General features: G+C 57.7%; 1 protein-coding gene across 8 annotated transcripts in view; it reads left to right on the top strand.

The window, feature by feature from the left end:
* The first annotated feature begins 2,017 nt into the window (after positions 1 to 2,017).
* The window catches only part of PEMT (phosphatidylethanolamine N-methyltransferase), a 35,087-nt gene continuing 21,587 nt past the window's right edge, over positions 2,018 to 15,517 (top strand). For 2 of the 8 annotated variants that reach the window (XM_081583481.1, XM_081583483.1), the window contains exons 1-2: positions 2,494 to 2,706; positions 11,906 to 12,009. In XM_081583481.1, coding sequence (XP_081439607.1) covers positions 11,917 to 12,009 — 93 coding nt within the window. In that variant the 5' untranslated portion in view covers positions 2,494 to 2,706; positions 11,906 to 11,916. Of the gene's footprint in view, positions 2,290 to 2,493; positions 2,707 to 2,818; positions 3,161 to 11,901; positions 12,010 to 15,517 lie in introns of those variants that run through there. The other 6 variants (XM_081583475.1, XM_081583477.1, XM_081583480.1 and 3 more) reach the window with 4 other exon arrangements.

Genomic DNA, 15,517 nt, shown 5'->3' with positions numbered 1-15,517 from the left:
ACTCTTTGCAACCCCATGGACTGCAGCGCACTAGGCTTTCCTGTCCTCCACTATCTCTTGGAGGTTGCTCAAACTAATGTCCATTGGGCTTCCCTGGTGGCTCAGACAGTAAAGAATCCACATGCAATGCGGGAGACCTGAGTTCAGTCCCTGGGTTGGGAAGATCCCCTGGAGGAGGACATGGCAACCCACTCCAGTATTCTTGCCTGGAGAATCCCCATGGACAGAGGAGCCTGGTGGGCTGCAGTCCAATGGGGTCACAAAAAGTCAGACACGACTGAGCGGTTAAGCAGAACATCCATTAAGTTGGTGATGCCATTCTACCATCTCATCCTCTGTCTTCCCCTTCTCTTGCTCTCAATCAGACTGATTCCATGAACAGAAAGGAGACTTAAGAGCAGGGAATGGTTTAGGCTTTACCCAAGGCCACCCGTTAAGCAAATGTTAGCTTTAGTAATAAAAGGAGCCAGGTGCTCAGATGCAGGGCCCCTGGGGGAGGGGACAGTTGGAAGAAATGGCCTTTAGCTTTGATCATCTCCCAGCAAAGGTCAAACTCCCGGCCAGAGAGGTCACCTGGAGACGTTTGCCCTGGAGCCTGTGACGGTAGCTGCTCACGATAAACAGCTCCAGATATGTGGAGAGCTATCTAGGGGTAAAGACAGATAACCCCGGGGTGGGGTGGGGTGGGGGGTGGGCGGTGGGGGGGCGGAGAAAGGAGCTATTTGTTAAAGCTCCAGAAACAGGGACTTGGGGTCGGAATCTGGAACAAACATTTTGTCCAACAGAGAAGCACACTGCCTCAGAAGTGACTTCTCTGTTTGCCAGGGATGCGGGAGGAGGCACAGCCCATGAGAGAAGTTGGCCTGGGTGGCTTCCCTGCAAGCTCAGACTGGGGTGTTTCAAAGGGCCAGGCTGGACTTCTGGCCCCAGATATCTTCAGCAGGAGGTTCTTGACCTGAACAGTTCCAATCCATCGACCACACTGGAAGCTGAGTCCAGTTTCTGAGTTTTGGTGTGTTCCTTTCTAGGAGGGAAAGTGGCCAGGGTGGGTTGGGGTGGAGGAGTGGATTCCGCTAGTTGCATCAGCTGTGGTGTGACCTCTGACATTGTCTATGTTCCCACATAAACCAAGCACACAAAAACTAATTTTCCTGGCTTAATAAAAGAACGAGGTGGGGGCAGGGGGAAGGATTGGCCAGGTGGAGAGAAAACTGGAGCTCAGGTGAAATGGACTGTGGTGGGTAGGGAGTGCTCCCTGGGGGCCCTCCCCCTTGGTGAGCTCCACAGAATGGGCTCTGGTTCTGGCAGGCCCCGCCTGGACACCCTGCATGAGGTGGTCAGTGGGCAAACCAGCCCTTCAGCACCTACTTGTGCACCCAGCCCAGTGGTGGCCAGTGGGTCTCAAGCACTTTCCAGGAGTCAGGTCCTGTGCTGTGAGTTTTACAAACAGGTACCTCACTTGTGCTTCTGAGGAACTGACAGCTGCCCACTACCACGGAGCTGGTGTGTGCACCAATGCCAGCGTCCTTCCTGTATCACGGTGGGCCTGCCTCTGCCCCATCTCAGGGGTGTTGTGGAGGTTGCACGCGATTGGGCACATGGTGGCAGCTCACAAATGCCCTGGGCTGGCAGGTGCAGGGTGGAGGGGGAGCAAGGGAGAGAGGCGTGTGCTGGAATCAGATGGCTTGCCAGGCTCCCAGGTATGTGGCAACTAGCTACAAAGAGGGCTCTCTTGGGACCCAACCAGCCAGTAACCCACCTACTTTTCAAAGCCTGTTCCCTCCCACTGTCCCCCTGCCCCCACTACTCCAGCCTTTCCGGGATTTCTGAAGGACCCTTCCTGTCTCCTAACACCTGCACAGGTGAGCCCCTTCCTGTTCCCGAAGAAATCTGCATGTCTGGCACCTTCTCCAGCGCTCAGGCCTCCCTCCGGGTCCTTCCCTGAGCATTCCAGGGCAGTGCCCCCTCAGCACCCCCCCCCGCCCCGTTTTGCCATCCCAGCTTGCAACCATTTATTGCTGCTCGGCTCTCATACCCCAGGGGACAGTGAGGGCAGCCTCGGTGAGTGCTCAAGGGCCAGTGGAGGAGGGTCGCCGACTGGAAGCGGGAGGTGAGGGGCGTGCCCACCCCTCAACACTCCCCCTCCGCGCCACAGTCGGCCCCCAGGAGGGACTAGGGGCTGAGTCGGCCAAAGTCCAGGTCCTCAGGGGCTAGGCAATACGCTAGTTAAACCTACGACCCTCCGCTGGCGGCCTCCAGCCAGACGACGGCCAAGAACAGGAACGCCAGGTCAGTTGGCTGGCCGAGTTGGGGCCGGGGGCCGGGGGCGGGGGGCCGGCAAGCAAGGGCCCCGCGGCTGCGTGGCAGCCTCGGGACTGGCCAGCGCCGCCGCGCACGGCTCTGGGACTTGTAGTTCTCGGCTCCGCGAGAGGCTAACGCGAGGCTGGGAGCTCGGCGCTGCGCGGGGACGGGGACTACATTTCCCAGAAGGCTGGGGAAGCAGGGTCACGGCGAAAGGACCCCGGCCGGCGGCGCTTCTCGGGCCCGATGGGGCCGGTTCTGGGTGTTGGGGGCTTCCTCGAGGCCCGAGCGCGATCCCTGCAAGGCAGCCCGCGGCTAACGGATCCGAGCCGGGCGGGGCCCGTGCGCAGCTCGGTGGCTGCGCCGGACTGCTGCGGAGGCCTCGGCAACCTCGACTTCAGGAAGGTACCAGGCGCGGGGCGGGAAGGGTGTCGCGGGCGGGGCCTCTTCCCACGCCGGGGGGCGGGACCACCGTTACCAGGCAACGGGGGCGGGGCGCCCGGACGGTGTAGAGGGCACCGCGCGTGGGCGCTTACACCTGTGCACCACGGGGATTTCGAGGCTCCGGGAGGGCGGCGCCCTGAGCCGAGGCCGGAGGACTGGCCTCCTCCCCGGTAGACTGGCGGGGAGTTCGCGGCCTGCGGAGCCCCGCGCGGGACAGACCGGGATGGACTGGGCGGACCCGGTGCTGGAGACCCTCCGGCCCTCGGCCCTCGGCCCCCTCCCTCGGAGCTGCCTCTGAGACAAGACATACACGTTTCCGGAGTCTGCCACTCCTGGTGGAGCCCCAAATAGATCTCTGCTCGAGGCCACCTTTTGTGGTCCATTCGTTGGTACCGCTGGTCCTGATCGAGAGCAGGTATCCATCGAAGAAAAACGCACAACCTGAGGGTTGCGAGTTATGTTCAGTTGAGGGTCTTCCTGCGGACTGGAGCCCGGGAAAGAGCCTCTCAGTAGCTCTGAGAGACTGTTCCAGAGAGGTTAGGGAGGAACCAGGATATATAGAAGCTTTTGCTGGAAAAACAAAACCCCAAAACATGTCATGGAACATCAAAAGATTACTGCTAATCTCACACACACACACAAGAAACAGACATCTCTTTCATGATTTTAGTGCATTTCTGGATCTGGGAAGATGCAAGAGTCTGGGCTCCTTGAAATTATTCCTTAGATCTCATCCTGTCTGGGGCCAATCTCCTGTTTTTTCTCCCTCCTAAACCCCCTCAGGGCGCACCTGGGTTGGCAACAGTGGCCTATGGCCTGATGGGGGCAACTTTTGTTGCTTACTGGAACGGCAGGTGACATTCTTTGTTAGTTCTCACTGACTTTTCACTCTAGTGAGCCTGGAAACCTAAAATTCTCTCCCAGAGATAAAACTGGTCAATGTTTTAGAGACTGGCTGGTGGGGAGGGGGACTGCGATCCCGAGATAGCTGGTCCCCTACCTGAGGAGCTGACCTCTGATCTGAGCCCTGAGAGATAAGCCAGGGGGTCAGGTGCTCTGGTGGAGGGCTGGCAGAACCAAAGCCGTGAGGAGGTGGATTTGTTCTGGAACAAAGAGAAGCCTCACGTCTGTCCCCAGGAAGTGCCAGACAGCCCAAGGGGATAGGAGGAAAGCAGAGGAGGGGAGGAAGACTTATTATTTCAGAGAACTTTCCATGAAGTACTGGGTCACTCTGCCTGACTTGGGCGGTTCAGAGCGAGCTCTCTGGTGTAACAGGCGCCCAGATCCAGGTGAATGTCACCAGCTGCTCTGGGAGGACAAATGTATCTGACGGCATCCTTTGAATCCTAGATTGCTGATGGCATTAGAGGTCTCGAGACCCATGAGGTCCATGGTGTGCCGTGCTTTCTATCCTAACAGATCTTAGACGAGAAAGGCACTTGGAATGCCAGAGGGGACCCTTGGGATTGCCCAGCCTGGGGTGGCTGCTTCATGGATGAGAACTCCGGGTGGAAGGATGGGAACTGTTGACTAGAGATGGGGAGACCTTCAGGGCTTTGGGCAGTGGAGCCCCTGCAAGGTTAAGGTCTGAACAAGGCCTGGCAGCGGGGGGAGGAGGAGACTTCCTGGGTGTGTGCAGGCAGGTCTCTTCTGCTATTTATCCCTTCCCTCTGGGGCTGTGCCGTGGGATCGACCTGGGAGCTTTCGGAACATGGGTCAGGGTGACCCTCACTGGCTAACATTCCGTTTTCACCGCTGCCCTTGTTGGTACAGCTAAGCTGCCTGTTGCCAACAACATTCCACATTGTCTATTTGTGCTGCTTGGCAGCCCTCCTCCCTCCTCTGTCAGAATCTCTGGTTGGAGAGATATTGTCCCCGGGATGGTTTCTCTGCATCCAACCCATCTGAGCTGCATGCTGGCAGCGAGCTGACCCAGCCCCGTCCGATGTCCGGGGCGGAGGTGGTGGTGGGGGTAACACAGTCATGGTGAAAATCCAAACTCCTCTAGTAGCCACAGTTTAACAAGTAAGAAGAAATCGGTGAAGTTACTTTTAATAATATATTTGACCCAATACATAAAAAATGTCATTCCGTTATGCACCACCGCACGACCCCAGCAGCCACACGCCTGCTGACGTGGGTGGGCACAGTGCCCTTGACCAGTAGCTCCTGGGCCTGCTCCAGTGGGTTCAGAATCAGGGCTTTGTTTTTAGCTTAGAAAGTACCCCCCACCCCATCCCTGCTGCAGCCTCATTGGCCAAGGCCTTCTCTACCCTGAACTTGGCTTAGCTCCTCCTTGGCTCAGCAGCCGCATGAAGCCCGCTGGCTGGTGGGCGATGGAGCTGGACAGAAGGCCTCTGATGGGGCCTCACGGTGCCAGCCTCTTGGGGAGCCTGGGCTGCCAGGGTACAGTCGGGGACTCTGCTCATGCCCATTTCCAAATGGTTCCCCAGCCCTTGTCCCTTGTGAGCGTGGGTGGTGTAGGTGTCCAAAGGGGCCCTTCAGTTACCTGCTCTGTAAGATGAGAGCTCTGGCAGCTGTGAAGTTCGGGTGACCACAATGAGGGTGGGTGGTCTTCAGAAGGCAAGGTTCAGGCTGCGTCCAGGCCATGCTTGGGGGCTGGGCCCCTTAGGCTGCACAGTCCCCATATGTGACTCCGCTGTGACCATTTGGGAGGCAAATCCCAGGGGGTGCAGGGCATGTTGGAGCTGCCTTCCAGGGTGAGATGTTTGCCTACTACACAAGAATTGTTTTTCAAACTCTCCTGGCATTATCACATTGGTCAGAATAAACATCAGGCCATTTCTTTGGACAACTTATTCTGTGAAGTTCTCAGGGACGTAATTTTTGTCTTCAGTGTTTTGGGGTAAGAGTCCAGACCTTTGGCAAGTCATGTCAATGTACAGAGCGTTGGTTTCTCCTGCCTCTGTTGAGATGGCCGTATAGCTTTTCCTCCTCTGTCTGTCTGTGCGGATGTTGGTTGTCTCACCAGCCCCACATTCCTGAGGTGACCCCCAACTTGGTCCTGATCTGTTCTCCTTATGTACATTGCTGGCTTTGAGTTTCCATCATTTTGTTCAGGGTTTTGGAGGGCTGTGTTCATGAGGAGTATGGTTTCTAGTTTTCTTGTAGTGTCTTTGTCCGGTTATAGCATTAAAGGAATGCAGGCCTCTTAGTGGGAGCTGGGAAGTGTTCTGGGAGAGACTGTGCGGAATTGTGGTTCTTTGTTCCTTAAATGTGTGGTAGAATTCATCACTTTGCCGACAAAGGTCCGTCTAGTCAAAGCTTTGGTTTTTCCAGTAGTCATGTATGGATGTGAGAGTTGGACCATAAAGAAAGCTGAGTGCCAAAGAATTGATGCTTTTGAACTGTGGTGTTGGAGAAGACTCTTGAGAGTCCCTTGGACTTCAAGGAGATCCAGCCAGTCCATCCTAAAGGAGATCAGTCCTGGGTGTTCATTGGAAGGACTGATGCTGAAGCTGAAGCTCCAATACTTTGGCCACCTGATGCGAAGAACTGACTCATTAGAAAAGACAGGTTGCACCTGTTTTCCCCTCTTATCCACCAGGGGAGGTGGTCACAGAGGCCCCCTGTGGTCCTTCTGGAGGGTGGGAGGGAGCCCCCAGCCCGGATTGTCTGCTGCTTGGAGACCTTCTATGCCTGGTACCCCAATCGAGGTCATGGCTGCCTTAGTACAGAACTTCGTGGCCCTCCTTCGTGTGTCTGTGCTGCTGTGGGGCTCACAGCACTGGTTTCCTAGTAAATGTCTCCTGAGTTGCTGGGAGGCCCTGAGATGGAGGGTCCTGCTAGAGGCCGACACACTGCCCCTAGCCTGTCCCCTGCCCTCTGTGCCGAGCGGTACGTGGGTCCCACTTGCGGTCGATGTGACTTTGACTCCTGGGCCCCTGCTGTTTGTTTGGATGTCACAATGTGACCCGGGTGCTCTTGACCCGCCACGTCTGCGTACCCCTCGCATGGCAAGCAGTATGGTCCAGCCTCTGAGCCCCTCACGGAGCGCTGCCAGGGTGCAGTAGGCGGAGCACCTCCTCTCCGTTCCAGCGCCAGGACCCTGTAGCCCGTGACCTTGGAGCCACAGGGGGTGCATCATTAGAGTTACCAGGAGCAGAGGGCCAGGACTTCCGCTGCTTTAATAAGGTGGGGGGACCTTCCCCATAGCTGAGGTGGCCTGGGGAGGGTGCAGGGTTCTGGGGGCAGCCTCAGGGACCCGCCTGCTCTGCTCCTGTCTGACAGGGTTTTGGAGGGAGGGCCACCTTGGGTCTTGGGAATGATAGCAGCCCGAAAGGGATCTGTCGGCCTCAGAGCCTGAAGCCAGGAGGGGCCCTCTGCTGCCACCTAGCATGTTCGTCATTCTTCTCTGCTCTGCACACCCCTCTCTGGGCAATGCAAATCCCCCTTCAAGGTGACCAGATGCTTCCCAGGTGATGAGGGCCCTGGGACCTGGGTAGGGGCCATGGCCCTAATGGGGGTATGTGGGGGACCCGGCTGGATATCGGCTTCTGGTGGCCTCAGCCAGTGTCTTTATTCTGCTCACTTGCCTGGCCCCCTAGGGAATGTTCAGGACTTATCTTTGCCCCAGTGCCTGAACCTGGAATCTGGAATCTGGAAGGGCTGGTTGACCTGGCCTCTGCGAGCCCCTGGCTTGCTTGTCTCCGAGCAGGCATGACAAACAGGGCTGGTGCTGCTGAGTGACTGCCTGAGGTGAGGCGTGAGCACTTACTCGTCAGTAGATGCATGTTGGTCTTGCTGTAGGGACTTAGCTGGCAGAGTCCCCCCAGTGTGGTGCCTCCTGGGGGTGCTCCGTGTCTGCTGAAGGTAAATACCTGAAGCCTGGCAGGAGGACCGCATCTCTCCCTGGGCCCTTTGGGGAAAGGGGGCCCGTTCCCAATTCCCCTGCTGACTTTCTTTCCTGAGGTGTAATTCATGTAGTGATGTCTGCCCAGATGGAGAGTTCTCATGTACCCCTGACCACCCAGGCTCCATCACCCCAAAAGACCCCTCTTCGCCCTCCAGGCAGCCACTGGACCGCGTGCCGGCTCCCTCCTGCTCACCGGGCAGAGCCTGGGTGACCTCGAGCCCCTGGCCACCATCTGCACCTGCTCCCCACGTGGGCAGGCCTCACGCTTGACCCTTTGCCCTCTCTCCTTCTGGCCCTGCCAGCCCAGGGTCACTTGTGGGCAGGAGGCACAGCCTGAGGACACAGGGCTTCTATGGGACTGTGGGGTTTCCCATCCTTGTAAAGGTGTCTGCTGGCTGGTAGTAAAAAGTAATGGGGGCCAAGGCTGTGTGAGCGGCAGGGCCTGGGATCTGACCCGCTGGCAACCTCTGTGCACTTCCCGATAAAATGTGATGGATGTCAAGGTGGACATGTTGAGTCCCAGGGTTGGTGGCATGGCTGCAGGGAAGGGTTTTTGACTCCCCTCTGCTGAGCAGGAACAGTCCACCGCCACCTGCAGGCCCTGGCAGTTGGGGGCGTTGGTCTCCCCATGGACACAGTCTCCAAGCTGGAGGCTCCGGATTCTTCCGGTTCAGAGGAACTCCTTAAAATGGCATCTGCTGACATGACACCCTTGTCTGCAGAAATGCCACAGAAGCTCCCGTGGGAGTTGTCGCTGTCATAAACATGTTGAGAAGCACGTTTTGTGTGCTGGCCCTAAGCTGGACGTGGTGATTCAGAGGGCAGGCCGGGGCTGGGGGCCATTAGCGGGAAGTGTGGTTCACAGAGTTGATAAATGCGATCGAATTTGGCACAGGTCAGAGCTCAGACTCCCAGTACGTCCCTGGGCTCTTCATTGCACGTGGCTGTGCCCCGCCCCCAGCTCCGCCCCCTGGGGACAGGAGACTGACCAGCCTTGAGTGTGTTCCACCCCTGGGTTTCTAAGAAACTGAGGACTGCACCCGCACCCCTGGTCAAGGCTTGAGAACATTGCTTGATTTCTCAGCTTAAAAGTCACCAGAAAAATACATACTTAGGAAGCACAGCGTCTGGGCAGCTGGCGAATCTCTGGCCTCAGAAGCAGAGGGGTCTGCAGGCTCAGGGCCGCTCCCTGCAGGGCCCGCTCACGCTACCTGGGCTGCTTCCTGTCTCGCTCTGAAGTCAGAGGGAGGGTTTGAAGTCCCTGGAGCACAGGCGGCCAAGATGTTCCCTTACTACCCTGTGTTTACTGATGATGAAACAAGGGCCACCATTCACCCAACAAACGCTCTGTGCCAGGCAGATGATACAGATATGGGGAGGAAATGGCCCCTCATCCAGAGGAACAATGACCAAACAGGGACAGATGGCCAAATACTTGTGATGGGGTACATACTGAAGATACAGGAAGGGGCCATGGGCGAGGGTACCGGACATGCTCTCACTGGGTCTTGCGGGATGAATAGGAGTTTGAGGGACAGAGGGTATTTTAGAAGGCGTTTGAAAGGGTTCAGAACATGCTGTTTGTGGGTGGGGGTGGCAGGAAGAATGGCAGGTAAGACTGGTGGAGGGGAATCCATCAGGGATGTTGGGCTGGATGGGGAGGCATGGGTGCTGGTGTGGTGGGAAGTGAGGCTTGGGAGCCAGCCCCTTCCTGGGGGCACTGGGACACTTGGCAGAGTTTTGAGCAGGGGGGTGATGGGGGCACCACCAGAGTGGACTTGCTGTGAGAGGAGGGAGCTGGCAATGAGGCAGGGTGAGGAGGAGGAGCACAGCGGCCAGCAAGGCCCCCTGGCTGCAAGGGTCTGCTTTCACGGAGGGGGCTGGTGTGGACCTCAGCCCGTTCCATCGATGGCTGAGCAGGACCCAAGCAGGACTCTGGTCCATCCACCACCCCCCCACACACACACATACAGCCTCTCAGTGGACGGAGCCTCACAGCGAGAGGTGCTTAAGAAACGTCCTCTGGTTCAGCCATTCCTCAAGGCTTTGGGGCTGGTGGGGTCTCCCTCAGGCTGAAGCCTGTCCTTCCTGGGGGCTTCCACACCTTGGCAGGTGCCACCTAGTTCAGGGGGAGCTAGTTGAAAAGGTGGCAGCGTACAGGGTGCCCTGCTGTGGTCCATCTAGGCGGGGCCCTGTGTCCAGCCTTGGTCCCCATGGTTGCTGAGGGGTCTTGGCTGCCCTCTGTCTATCCTGCACCTGTGCCTCCGTGGCCTTGGCCTGGGCCGTGCTGGAAGTGGTCACCTGTGGAGTGTCTGCAGGGCTGGGTGGCCTCAGATAAACTCTTTCTGAAAGAATGAACTGTGTCTCCGAGAGAAATGAAGTGCAAACACCATTGCAGGGGATATTATGGGAAAGACCAGAGCCCCCATGGTCCTGACTTTCTTCCCAGTTGAGGCTTATTTTTATTGTGAATTGTATGTGAACTAAAGAGCCTCTTTATGAGAGTGAAAGAGGAGAGGGAAAAAGTTGGCTTGAAACTCAACATTCAAAAAACTAAGATCATGGCATCCGGTCCCATCACTTCATGGAAAATAGATGGTGAAACAATGGAAACAGTGACAGACTTTATTTTCTTGGGTTCCAAAATCACTGCAGATGGTGACTGCAGCCATGGTATTAAAAGACACTTGCTCCCTGGAAGAAAAGCTATGACCAACCTAGACAGCATATTAAAAAGCAGAGACATTACTTTGCCAACAAGCTCTGTCTAGTTGAGGCTATTGTTTTTCCAGTAGTCATGTACTACTGATGCAGAATGATGCAGTCATAGAGAGTTCAAGTATAAAGAAAGCTGAGCGCCAAAGAATTGATGCTTTTGAACTGTGCTGTTGGAGAAGACTCTTGAGAATCCCTTGGACTGCAAGGAGATCCAACCAGTCCGTCCTAAAGGAAATCAGTCCTGAATATTCATTGCAAGGACTGATGCTGAAGCTGAAACTCCAATACTTTGGCCACTTGATGTGAAGAACCGACTCATTGGAAAAGACCCTGATGCTGGGAAAGATTGAAGACGGGAGGAGAAGGGGACGACAGAGGATGAGATGGTTGGATGGTATCACTGACGTGATGGACATGAGTTTGAGTAAGCTCCAGGAGTTGGTGATGGACAGTGAAGCCTGGTGTGCTTGGGGTCACAAAGAGTCGGACACAACTGAGCGACTGAACTGAACAGAACTGCACGTGGAGAGGTACCATGGATCTCTAAAAAGAAAAAACAGAATGATGCAGTGACTCAGCACTCAGAATGTCAGTGGTGTCTCAGCCTTTTTAAAGAAAGAACTCAGTGCTGGAAGCATCTGGCTGTCTCCTCCTTGTCCCCAGAGTCAGGGGGTGGGGTGGGGGCGGGTTTCAGTTCTGTCCCCAGGGTTGTCTGGGCCGTGTCTGGAGCCGTTTTTGGTTGTCACAACTGCAGAGGGCTACCAGCATGGAGTGGGTGGGGGCCACAAAGAGTGAGTGGCCAGAGGGTGGACAGGGAGGAGGTGGGGGAGACCGGCCCAGGCACAGGAGGGGTACTCAGCTGTGTGGTGGTAGATCTGAAAATGTACAAGGGCTCTGTGGCGCTGCAGCTTCCTTGTCCATTTGACATGTATTTGAAAACAAGGCAAGTTGGCACAGATCTGGTCTGTTTAAATTCTCTAGTTGCTTTGGGAATGGTGCATCTGGTTTTCCCAAGCTCCTGTGATGCACATATGTTCCATGTGTGCCAGTAGGAGCAGCCGTGCACACGTGTATGTTCCCAGGGCCGGTGCCTGGAGTTGGGGACCCCCCACCAACACTCAGGAGCGCAGTCCAGCAGGTGGGAAAAGCCACTGCTGCTCTTTTCATCTGGTTGTCAGATGCTGAGCATCCTCACATGGGTGTGGGCCCCTTGGGTTGCTCTAAACACCTCTGCAGGGTCCTGGTTACCCCAGTGGGGTCGCTGCCCCACCAGGTGCTGGACACTCACCTTCAGAGTCGCCGATTTCCTCCCTGGCTTCCGCTGTGGCCCAACCGCCCTCCAACAGGCACAACACGGCTGGCTGGGTTTTGCTTTTTATCTTCAGATTTATGAGATTACACTGTAGTAACTTTTGCCAGACTTGGACGCACCCGAGCCTACTGGCCTGTTCCCGGAGGGTAACTTTGTTTCTGAGCTCTGGGCTTGTCTTCTCTCCCATGTTGGCCAGGCAGGGCCGGGTGGGGCAGGCTGGTCTCCCACTGACGCCACTCTGTCCCTTCAGGCAGACCCCTGCATTATGACCCAGCTGCTCGGCTACGTGGACCTCTCGGAACCCCACTTTGTGGCTGCCGTCCTTGCCATTGTCTTCAATCCGCTCTTCTGGAATGTGGTAAGTGCACCCAGGGCGGGCTGCATGGACGGACAAGTGGACGGATGGATAGACTAGCGGCTCTTCCCTCCCCATCTGCCTCTGGTCAGCATGGGAGCATCCTCTTGCTTCCCCGCCAAGGTCGGCACCTGGGGAGGACACCCCTCCCCTTGGGGTCCTGCCACATCTTGGCTTTAGCAGACAGCCCAGGGCTGCCCTGTGTGCCCTGTGGGGCCACGCTCTTCCGGTGAGTGAGTTGGAAGGTCTTGGCTGGGGTTTGCTCCCCTCCTGCTACGTGCACAACAAAGCCATCTTTTTGTGAATCTCCCACCGCAGCACCAGATGTACTCCATAGCCATGGTCACTTTTCCCAAATGAAGCTTCCCTCAGAGTGGTCTGTAGCCCCTGGGCTGAAGGGCACTGGGGAGCAGGAAGGAACCCACAGCAAGTGAACTGGGTGGCAGACCCACGCCAGGTCATCTGTGGGTGCAGGGCCTCGCGGGGGTGGGGTGAGAGGTGGACGGAAGGCAGTGGGCTCTGGGCCACCCCTCTGCCAGCCCTTCTGGGAGACGCCCCTCCCCGGCAGGATGAGGGGAAGCTTTTGGGGCCTCTAGTCTGCTGTCTGCAGCATCATCTTGGGGGCGGGGGAGAGGCCACCCCCTGAGGCACTGGCTGGCAGAGCTGTGGACGCCTTATGCTCACCTTCAGGGCGTCGGCACACGCTGTTCCAGGCTTTCTTCATCTCAGGTGGCCGCTCGGTCCCCGGGGCAGAACAGGACATATTTGCATTTGGTTGACGAGTTAGGTCTTCTCTTCATCTAGTGGGAGCAGGGTGGGGGCGGGGCTGCTCATCACAAAGAGGCCAGGGTCAATGTGCCATCCCTCCCGACAAACAGAATGGTCTCCTTGAGGGGAGGGACACGCCCTGGTCAACGTATCATCCCTCCATCCTGACAGACTGGTCTCCTTGAGGGGAAGGACTTGTGCCCTTTTCCACATGCCCCTCTAGTTTCTGTGACACGTGACCACAGGCTGGGTAGTCCAGAACAGCAGGGACACTCTCCCCCAGCTCTAGGGGCCAAAAGCCTGAAACCAGTGAGCAGTTACACAGAAGCTGGCGTCTGGAGTTGTCCTGGAGGCAGGTGGCCAGCAGGGTCAGGGCTCCTTGGCTGGACTGAGCTTCGGGAGGAGCCAGGCAGGGGTGGGTGGGGAGGTGGACAGGCTGGCAGTCCCGAGAGAGGACCCTGAGTGCTGGCCTGCACCCTGGTTGTGTGCTCAGGCAGTGGCGAGATGTGTGTGAGAGGTACACACGTGGCTGTCCATGCGTGTGCACATGTGAGCATGGGGAGCTGGGCTGGGCATGGACAGGCTGTCTGACACCCTTGCTCCTGTCTGGCTCAGTGTCTGACTCCGAGGGCACGGCTGTGCACCCACTGGGCTCCACGCCAAGCTGGATTTTTGCAGAGCTGTGGGGTTTCTGGCCTCGGCTCCTAGTGGGGACAGTCAGCCCAGTGTCACCAGGACCCACGCTCTCTCCTCTGGCCTGGATGTGCCATGGCATGTGTGTGCGTGTGCTTCTTAGGACATGGACATGTGTCCTCAGATGCAAGCAGCCCTTCCTGCCCCATAGCCTGAGCCCTGAAGGGAGAGCCATGCGGGGCAGCAGGCAGCGGCCGGGTAACTTTAGAGTCTAGGGTCTGAGCAGGGCGGCGGTTAAGCATACATGGTGACTGGTACGTATGGTACCAGGTAGCTCGCCAGGTGCCCAGACCGTGTGGCAGGCGAGGGAGAGAGGAGGGAGTCCCAGCGAGACCCCACCTGATTGGGCTGCTTCTCCTCCTGGGTCCTGACGCTCCGGGGGTACAGCCTGAGTTTCCTCTCAGTCCTGCCGGGGTGTGGGGGTAGACGAACCGCCTCCCCTAGGGTGCTTCACCACTGGAGGTCGTGGCGGGCAGTGGGGTGGCATTTGCATCCGAGCTTGTGTTGATTTGGTAGGACAGGTGTGGGGAGCTGGTGGGTTATCTCTGGGGTCCCTGCTGCACGGAGGGGCAGTTTGATGACACACAACCCCCGGGTCTCCTCGCGTGCCACCTACACCCCCTGCCTTTGCAGGGTCTGCTCCCTCCGAGAAGGGCCTCCTCTCTCCCACCAGCCCTCCTCGAGCCTTGGCCCCAGCAGACGTCTATGGGCCCTGATCCTTGTGAGTCTGTGTTTCACTCCCTCCCTTAGACCAAGGGCTCTGGGGAGCTGAGGGCAGGGCCTGGCCCAGTAAGTTATTGTGGGTTAGCCCTGAGTGGCCTGGGGGGCCAGAGGCCAGGCAGTTTCTCCATTGGGGGCGAGTAGTAGGTCCTCCCGCTGACCTCACAGTGCCAGCCTGGCTGTGTCGTCAGCTTTGCCCCATTCCCTGGTCCTCCTTTGAGGCCGTCTGAGATTCAGGGAAAATGTCCAAAGCGTGGGGTTTGTCTCTATTTACTGCCCGCTTGCTCTGGCCTGGGCCTCAGCTGTCTCATCTGAGTCTGGGGGGTTTGGGGGCAAGGGGTGGCCTTTGTCCAGCTCACCTCCAGGGGTGGCTGCCAGGCGGCAGGGGGAGGGGAATGGGTGTGAAGGGTCTGGAAGCCTGGGCCACACTTGGCCAGGAGGAGCAGCCGTGAGAGCCCATTCCTGCCTCGTTTCCTCTGATCCTGCCTCCTGGCCCTGCCCTGGCTCCCTGAGCTTCAAGGGGGCCAGGGTGGGAGGTGGTCAAGGACTAGCCCGAAGATCCTGGGACTAGATGCCCAGGGCACCTCAGGGAAGGCCTCTGGGCACACAGTGTTTCTGGACCTGAGATCCCTGTAGTTTCTCCAAAGAGGTGTCAGCCTTGGAGTGTGGGCTCCAGGGGACAGAAGTCATGAGAGAGGAGGGGCCGGACCCAGAGTCCTGGGCAGAGCGTGATGGAGAACCAGGCCACCTGATGAGTCTGGGGAACCAGGGGAAGGTGGGGAGTGGGGCTGCAAAGGTCACTAGACTAAACTTGTCCAAATCCCATGCTTGTTGTCTGAGGCTCTGACCAGTCTTGGAGGGCAGTCCCTGTGCCCACGACCAGTCTGCAGGGAGCAGGGCTGCCTTGGGAGATGATGAGCTGGGGGGGTCACCCCGGGGCTGGGCCTGTCCTCACTGCCTCTGGGACCCATCCCCCTCAGGGCAGACCCACCTTTGTGCCCAGCGGGGATGGAAGTGAATCTGCCCGCCCTCAGCTTTCCCTGTCCTCTCTCAGGGTGTCAGGCATAAGCACTGCTTAGCGTTGGGGAGCATGGGAGGAAGGGGTGCAGACAGAGTTCCCCTGCCCAGTCCCTCTGCTCTCAGCTCTGTAGAGTCCAGCCTTGGCCTGCAGGTCCTGGGCGAGGTGGCGGGTGGGGGTCAGCCAGCTGCTCTCAATGTCCCCACCAGCCTTGGGTGGGGGACCAGGGGGCTGCACCGCAGCGAGGGGGGCAGGACAGCCCTGAGACTGGGGGTGCTGGGGGCAGGTATACTCACTGATGGGCATCCTGGG

The sequence above is a fragment of the Giraffa tippelskirchi genome, chromosome 3 (assembly GCF_054371585.1).
Source record: "Giraffa tippelskirchi isolate mGirTip1 chromosome 3, T2T-mGirTip1v1.2.pri, whole genome shotgun sequence".
In the NCBI taxonomy this organism is placed as follows: domain Eukaryota; kingdom Metazoa; phylum Chordata; class Mammalia; order Artiodactyla; family Giraffidae; genus Giraffa; species Giraffa tippelskirchi.
This window is presented reverse-complemented; position numbering and strand designations above follow the sequence as displayed.